The 8843-nt window shown below is 53.1% G+C and overlaps 1 protein-coding gene across 2 annotated transcripts in view; it reads right to left on the bottom strand.

The window, feature by feature from the left end:
- Positions 1 to 653: 653 nt before the first annotated feature.
- The window catches only part of STS (steroid sulfatase), a 248920-nt gene continuing 240730 nt past the window's right edge, over positions 654 to 8843 (bottom strand). The window contains exon 11 of one of the 2 annotated variants that reach the window (XM_080653591.1): positions 654 to 726. In XM_080653591.1, the coding sequence (XP_080509717.1) occupies positions 714 to 726 (13 nt within the window). In that variant the 3' untranslated portion in view covers positions 654 to 713. Of the gene's footprint in view, positions 727 to 2986; positions 3080 to 8843 lie in introns of those variants that run through there. The other variant, XM_080653592.1, reaches the window with a different exon arrangement.

Genomic DNA, 8843 nt, shown 5'->3' with positions numbered 1-8843 from the left:
TAGAATCATAAATGAGGAGAGAGAATCATGGATCGGCTGCCTCCTGCACACCCCCTAGTGGGCATGTGCCTGCAACCAAGGTACATGCCCTTGACCGGAATCGAACCCGGGACCCTTCAGCCTGCAGGCCGACGCTCTATCCACTGAGCAACACTGGTTAGGAATAATTTTTTAAATTTTAATATATATATATTTTTATTCATTTCAGAGAGGGAGAGAGAAATAGAATCATAAATGATGACAGAGAATCATGGATCAGCTGCCTCCTGCACGCCCCACACTGGGGATCGAGCCTGCAACCCGGGCATGTGCCCTGGACCGGGAATCGAACCCTGACCTCCTGGTTCATAGGTCGACGCTCAACCACGGAGCCACGCCGGCCGGGCTGAGGTTTCCATTTTAAACCACCACATCTAAAGGACAATGTTGGGGACCCAGGACTCACCCCCACTCCCCCCCCCCCCCCCCCGCCACACACACCCCACGCTCCACAAGATTTTCAAGTCAGAACCTCGGGAGATCCATAGAACGACGTTCCAGCTCAGTTCGTCTTTTCCTGGACACACTATTTTCTTACGACGAACCAAGGGCCTCCCTCGGCAGAGGACAGCGAGCGAACGGAATCCATGTCCCGGCCTCTGTCTGCACAAAAACGATGGGCCTTTGTCTCTCCCGGGGGACCGGCCGCCGGCACCTGTCCCCTGATATGGTCCCTACGGCGACATCCTGGGCGGAAGGGAGAGGGAGAGAGAAAAGTCAATGACGAGAGAGAATCATGGGTCGGCCGCCGACTGCACGCCCCCCCTACTGGGCAGGGAGCCCACAATCGGGGCATGTGCCCTGACCGGAATCCAACTCTGACCTCCTGGTTCATAGTTCGACGCTCAACACCTGAGCCACGCCCGCCGGGCCGACGTGTGCCGGAAGCCAATTCCAGCACGTCATCGTTGCAAGAGTTTCATGAAAAGGTTGATGGAACTTGGGGACTCAACAAGGGCCGAGTCACATATGTTATCGCCTGCTGGGATGGCTAAAGGCATGTCCCCAAACATGAAAAGGATGCATTAAATTGATTGTTTGCTGCCAGACAGCTGAGGGCATCTCAATCTACATGTTATTGCCTCCTGCTGGCCAAACACCTGAACGGCCGTAGGCCATCCCCCTATCTGCCAATGACTCTGTACGAAACCCTACCCTTTGAACTGTATTATCGCCACCTTGCCTTAGGACAAATTGTGTTAATAAAAAGCAAGGGGTCCCGAGACAAGGGGAACTTAGAACTTGGCTCCTTCAGCTAAAGCTCCTCTGACCCCCAATGCTTTTCAGAATTATGTTTTGTCTCAGGATTCTTAATTACCCTTCTTAGTGCTGGAACAAGAACCCAAACAGACTTGGTTATTTTTGAATTTAACAAAACACGGAGTTAGGGAGATAAGAGACCAACCGAAGGACTTATGTGCATCCATATAAGAATAACCAATGCATGCAAACCATTGGGGGGTGAGGGCATGTATGGGAGTGGGGTGGGGGGGCAATGGTAAGATATGTACACATATAATACCTTAATAAAATAAAAAAAATTAAAAAAATAAACATAGAGGGAAACAAAAGAAAAAAACAAAAACAAAAACATGGAGATAGTGAAATATCCAGTTAGTCTATTGGGTGGGTGGGTGGGTGGGTACCCCAATGAGAGACAGGCTGACCATCCAATCAGAGAGGACTACAGGTCGTGTTGACCGGAAACCTGTCTGGAGATCGGATTCTCACCCTGAAGGTACTGGATGTAAACTGTAATGAAGACATATTTTAAATAACAAATTTAAAGGAAGGAAAAGAAAAGAGATTCATGCCATTCATCTTAAGTTTTTAATATTTTATTGTTATTGGTTCCAGAGACGGAGGGAGAGAGAGAGAGAAACATCCATGATGAGGGAGAATCATGGACCGGCCGCCTCCTGCACGCCCCCATCTGGGGATCGAGCCCACGACCAGGGCATGTGCTTTGACCAGGAATCCAACCGTGACCTCCTGGTTCAGAGGTCGACGCTCAAACACTGAGCCACACCGGCCCGGCGACCCACATCACCGTGACGCAGACGGCATGCTGGGAAGGGAGGCCTGTGCCCCTGATCGTAATTCCTGTGCGTTCCTCCAGGAAGGTCACCTTGGGGGCTGCCCATGTGAAGGTGATTATATCGGAGCCACGGAGGCCACCGCAGCCCGTGGCGGTGATTGTGGGAAGGCAGGTAATACGAAGAGAGCCCCCCCTTGTCCAACAATTGTCCCTCTTACTAACCAGACATAAGAAGGTATCTTACCGACCCAGGACACGGGAGGATGCCATGAGCCTGTTAGTAAAAAGATAAGACACCTCGACGAGTCCATGACTCAGGAAAGAAACACTTAATTTTTTAAAAATATATTTCATTGATTTTTTTACAGATAGGAAGGGAGAGGGAGAGAGAGAAACATCGATGAGTTAGAAACATCCATCAGCTGCCTCCTGCACGCCCCCACCTGGGGATGTGCCAGCCACCAAGGTACATGCCCTTGACCGGATCGAACCCGGGACCCTCCCGTCCGCAGGCCGACGCTCTATCCACTGAGCCACACCAATCAGGGCAATACATTTTGAGAACAGACCCAGGACGGGACACGCTTTGATTGGGTGGCTGTGCGGGGATCCTGATCCCGCTCCAGGAGTCTTTCTCAGGAACGCTGACCGTCCTCCGGACCCGGGCACGGGCCGAGCTGCGTCGAACATCACAGACGAGCCACCTTGTATGGGATTCTGAGCTCCCGAAGGCCGGACTGCGGGATCTCCCCGCCCCTTTCCCCATAACACTGCTTCTCGCAGCTGCACGGAGCTGCCTCCTCCCTCGTGTGCGTGTATAACCAGCCCGCGGGCGGGCGAGGGGGTCCGGGCCGAATGTCCAGGGTGACCGGCTTGCTCTCCCATGCCGCCGGCAGGAGGGGAATAAACGCTCTTGTATGATTCAACCCCGTCTCAGCTGAATGTGGCTCAAGGAGTGACCGGCGGCCTCAGACCCATTGTCTCCGGTGTCAGCATCAGGACCTGGAGGACCGGAGAATAAACCGGAATGCAGCCAGCAGGCTCGCCCGTGGGGGTGCCTACGGGAGGCCACCAGTCAACGAGTCTCTCTCACAGCGATGTTTCTCTCTCTCTCTCTTTTCTTCTTTCTCCCTCCCTCCCTTATCCTCTCTCTAAAAATCAGTGGAAAAAATGCCCTCAGCTGAGCATGAAAAACAACAAAAAATTATTAATCACTAGAGGCCCGGTGCATGAATTCGTGCACCAAGTGGGGTCCCTCGGCCTGGCCTGCGGGATCGGGCTGAAACCAGCTCTCCGACATCCCCGGAGGGGTCCCGGATTGTGGGAAGGTGCAGGCCAAGCTGAGGGACCCCACTGGTGCATGATCGGGACCGGGGAGGGACGCAGGAGGTTGGCCAGTCGGGGAGGGACCATGGAAAGATTCCAGGGTGTGTCTGGCCCATCTTGCTCAGTCCTGATTGACCGGACCCCAGCAGCAAGCTAACCTACCAGTCAGAGTGTCTGCCCCCTGATGGTCAGTGCACGTCATAGCGACTGGCCCACTGGTCGACTGTCTGCCCCCTGGTGGTCAGTGCATGTCGTATCGACTGGTAGAGTGTCTGCCCCCTGGTGGTAAGTACACGTCATAGCGACTGGTCGACCGACCGACTCTCTGCCCCCCGGTGGTCAGTGCACGTCATAGCGAGCGGCTGAGCGGCCTTCGCATATCATTAGCATATGACGCTTTGATTGGTTGAACGGCCAACCGGCCGACCGGACACTTAAAAGCATATTAGGCTTTTATGATATAGGATGTCAATATGGACTGACCCCATATAACGTTGATATTAAAAACGTTCTGCTGAAACCGGTTTGGCTCAGTGGATAGAGCGTCGGCCTGCAGACTGAAGGGTCCCGGGTTCGATTCCGGTCAAGGGCATGTACCTTGGTTGCGGGCACATTCCCAGTGGGAGGTGTGCAGGAGGCAGCTGATCGATGTCTCTCTCTCATCGATGTTTCTAGCTCTCTATCCCTCTCCCTTCCTCTCTGTAAAATATTAATAAAATATATTTAAAAAAAAAACGTTCTAGTAAACCCCATCGTTACTCCATTTCCATAAAAATATACCTGCCACACGCATTTTTGGATCTAATCCTTCAAAAAGAAAAGGAAAAAAAAGGTCCCCAAGGATGGGCACGCTTTCCTGCCTGTGCTGTTTCACTGGGTTCCGGGTTCCCTCAGCCCGAACAGGCTCACCTGCCCGTGTCACGGAAATGACCTCATCCTCTTCAGGGAAGCGTGTGGCATCAGGCGTGTTCGCAGCGTCCTGGCACGCTCCCCCGGTGCCGCCGCACCATTTTGTAAATTGGGTTTGTGACCCCCGGCCCCGGCCCTCCTCCGAGGAATTGGGTTTGGGGGAACGGACAATCCCGGGAAGGCGGGAGCATCCGTCCTGCGCTCCCCCCCGAAATGATTAGAACTTAAAATTGCTCGCAAACACAACGCCTTTGTTTGCAAAGTGTCCGGCGTGGGCGATGACAAAGCTTCCCGCAGCCACGAAGCCATTAGGGAAATGAAATGCAGTTCCACGTCGCCAGACGTTTAACCGAAATGCTTGGAGGAATCTTGCAAAAGATTGTTTGAACTCCCAAGGCATGCATTTTAAAAATATATATATACACACACCGAGTGGCCAGATTGTGATGATCTCTGAACACATAATAATCATCTGGCCACTCAGTGTGTGTGTGTGTATATATATATATATATATATATATATATATATATATTAGAGGCCCGGTGCATGAATTCGTGCATGGGTGGGGTCCGGCCAGCCTGGCCAGGGGGAGGGGACATGGGCGGTTGGCCGGCCTGCCTGCTGGTCCAACTCCTGGTCGAGGGGACAATTTGCATATTAGCCTTTTATTCTATAGGGTAGACAATGAGTGGCTATCAGGGGTCCTCAAACTTTTTAAACAAGGGGTCAGTTCACTGTCCCTCAGACCGTTGGAGGGCCAGATTATAGTTAAAAAAAAACAACTATGAACAAATTCCTATGCGCACTGGGGGCCCGGGATGAGTCGGCTGCTAAGCAGGACAGGCAGCGGCACCTGGCGGGCCGGATCCATGTCCTCGGCGGGCCGCCTGTGGCCTGCAGGCCGTAGTTTGAGGACCCTGGATGATTATGTGTTCAGAGATCATCATAATCAGGCCACTCACTGTATTTTTATGGACTTCAGAGAGAAAGGAGAAGAAGGAGAGAGAGAGATAGAAACATCCATGATGAGAGAGAATCACAGATCGGCTGCCTCCTGCACGCCCCACACTGGGGATGGAGCCTGCAACCTGGGCATGTGCCCTTGACCGGGAATGGAACCCATGACCTCCTGGTTCCTAGGCCAATTTGGCTCAGTGGATAGAGCATCAGCCCTCGGACTGAAGGGTCCCGGGTTCGACATACCTGGGTTGCTGGCTCGATCTCTGGTCCAGGGGACAATTTGCATATTAGCCTTTTTATTCTATAGGATAGACACTGAGTGGCCAGATGATTATGCGTTCAGAGATCATCCTCATCTGGCCACTCAGTGTATTTTTATGGACTTCAGAGAGGAAGGGAGAAGAAGTAGAGAGAGAGATAGAAACATCAATGATGAGAGAGAATCACGGATCGGCTGCCTCCTGCACGCCTCCCCACCCCTCCCCCCTGGGGATCCAGCCCACAACCCGGGCCTGTGCCCTTGACCAGAACCGAACCCGGCACCTTTTACTCTGCAACCCAAAGCTCTTTCCACTGAGCCAAACCAGCTAGGGCCCAAGGCATGCACTTTCTTAAAGGACACCCTAGAACCCTAGCCGGTCGCTCAGTGGTTAGAGCGTCAGCCTGCAGACCGAAGGGTCGAAGGTTCGATTCCCGGTCCAGGACACGTACCTCAGTTGCAGGCTCCATCCAGGCCTGAGTTGGTGTGTGTGCGGGAGGCAACCCATCCATGTGTCTCTCTCACGTCGATATTTCTCTCTCGTTCCCCCTCCTCCCTTCTACCCTCAGTAAAAAAAAATATCCTCGGGCGAGGATTGGAAAAAAGAAACACGGTGAAAGGTGTCCGTGTGAGGTCTGCCTGAACGCCCCGATGCGTAAATGTCCGTGTTTACAAGTTTCTGTCACGGCGCTGTGCTAAACCAGCCCGATCCTCCCAGACCCACAGGCGCAAGACAGGTCATTTCGGTAAAACGCTGCAGCAAAAAATATGTTTTTAATAATGCGGCCGCCCGAAGTGCTCAGGCCGAGAGCGAGCCCTGTGGAGTTGCCCTCACACCCCCCCCAGCCCTGCAACTTGGCAGCCGAGACTTCTCCCTCCTCTTCCCCTGAACCGGATACCCCGAGTGGCAAGCGTGAACTCGGATGGCAAGTTCCTGCCCTTTGAAGTTGGAAAAATAAAAATTCGCAGACTAGCCCTAACCGGTGTGGCTCAGTGGATAGAGCGTCGGCCTGCGGACTCAAGGGTCCCAGGTTCGATTCCGGTCAAGGGCATGGACCTTGGTTGCGGACACATCCCCAGGTGGGGGACGTGCAGGAGGCAGCTGATGGATGTTTCTCTCCCATCGATGTTTCTGACCCTCTATCCCTCTCCCTTCCTCTCTGTAAAAAATCAATAAAATATATATTTTTTAAAAATTCACAGACTAGAAGATTTTATGCAAAAGTGTGGAAGTTTATTGCAAGCGTATACAAAGTCCCCCCTGTGGAGGGATCCCCAAAATATGAAAAATCCTCTCTCTCCCTCCAAAATGGAACAACCAGTGAGTCTATTTATTTATTTATTTATTTATTTACTAGAGGCCCAGTGCATGGATTTGTGCACCAGTGGGGTCCCTCGGCCTGGCCTGGGGATCAGGCCAAACTGGCTCTCTGACAACCCCCAAGGGGTCCCGGATTGCGAGAGGGTGCAGGCCAGGCTGATGGACCCCACTGGTGCACGAACGAGGCCGGGGAGGGACATGGATGGTTGGCCAGCCAGGGAGGGACCGCGGGAGGGCTCCAGGGCGTGTTCGGCCTGTCTCGCTCAGTCCCAATTGGCTGGACCCCAGCAGCAAGCTAACCTTCCAGTCGGAGTGTCTGCCCCCTGGTGGTCAGTGCACGTCATAGCGAGCGGTTGAGCGGCCTTAGCATATCGTTAGCATATGACGCTTTGATTGGTTGAACGGCCGACCGGTCGACCAGACCCTTAGCATATTAGGCTTTTATTATATAGGATATTTTTTAAAATATAATTTTATTGACTCAGTAGGGGGCATGCAGGAGGCAGCCGATCCATGATTCTCTCTCATCATTGATGTTTCTCTCTCTCTCTCTGCCTCTCCCTTTCTCTCTGGCATCAATATAAAGTATTTAAAAACATATAAAAGGGTACTAAGACATGTTGCTGTACCAGCCCTGGCTGGATGCGTTAATCCTGGCCGCCCACAGCGGCTGCCCGTGGGGGAGGAAATGCCCCAGTTAAGTAGGTTTTTGTTCACAACACGGAAATCATGAGATCTGAGTTCAATTGAGAGCACGGGGGGGAGACAGGGTCCCTTCCTGTGACAGAAATGAACGCCGACAATGGTCCCCAGTAAATGTGTCACAGCGAAACGTCCCTTTTGCAAACCACCTGCCGAATGATGGCTTTTTCAGGAAAGAAATTGACAATATGGCGTTGTTATTTGCCCCCTTCCTGTCCCCCCTCTGCATAATAAAAACCTCAAAATAGGCTGAAATGGGTCTGCTATGCAAAGATGACGCTGACAGTGGAAAAGGGTCTAAAATGTCACCTCCAACTTTCATTAGCACGTGGGGAGGGAAAGGCGGACAAGGGTCATATGAACGTCTTGAATGCACATTTATCTTTTTATTTTTTTAAATATATTTTTATGATTGATTGCAGCGTCTGCCCCCTGGTGGCCAGGGCACATCATAGCGACTGGTTGACCGGTGGACTGAATTCCTCTCCCCCCCCCCCCATGCCCCGCGGTGGTCAGAAGGGAGAGGGAGAGAGAAAGAGAAACATCCATGAGGCGAGAGAATCATGGACCAGCTGCCTCCTGCACGCCCCCTACTGGGGATCGAGCCTGCAAACTGGGCATGTGCCCTTGACCTGGAATCCAAGTGTGACCTCCTGGTTCATAGGTCGACCCCCAACCACTGAGCCACACTGGCAGGGCTACATTTATCTTTTTAATCTGCATCCACATTTCTTTCACACTGTGCAGAGATATTAAACAATGGATGCCGTCTCTACTAATAAAAGGATAATATGCTAATTAGACCGGGAGACCTTCCGGACGTCCTTCCGGACAAAGCCATGGTGGTGGTGCCGAGGCAGAAGCGGGCAGGGGCGATCAGGCCAGGAGGGGAGGGCAGTTGGGGGTGATCAGGCCAGCAGGGGGGGCAGTTGAGGGTGAGCAGGCCAGCGAGGGGGTAGGGACAGTTGGGGCCAGCAGACCACTGGGGGGGCACTTGGGGGTGAACAGGCTGGCAAGGGGGAGCAGTTGGGGGCAAGCAGGCTGGCAGGGGAGGCAGTTGGGGTGAGCAGGCCAGTGGAGGGGGAGACAAGGGGGAGAGCAGCTGGTGGGGGGGTAGTTGGGGGCGAGCAGGCTGTCGAGGGGGCAGTTGGGAGTGATCAGACCAGCAGGGGAGGCAGTTGGGAGTGATCAGGCCAGCAAGGGGGGGCAGTTGGGAGTGATCAGGCCAGCAAGGGGGGGCAGTTGGGGGTGATCAGGCCAGCAAGGGGGGGCAGTTGGGGGTGATCAG

Source organism: Plecotus auritus (genome assembly GCF_963455305.1).
Source record: "Plecotus auritus genome assembly, chromosome: X".
NCBI lineage: Eukaryota > Metazoa > Chordata > Mammalia > Chiroptera > Vespertilionidae > Plecotus > Plecotus auritus.
Note: the sequence above shows the minus strand (reverse complement) of the source record. Positions and strands in the feature narration are given on the sequence as shown.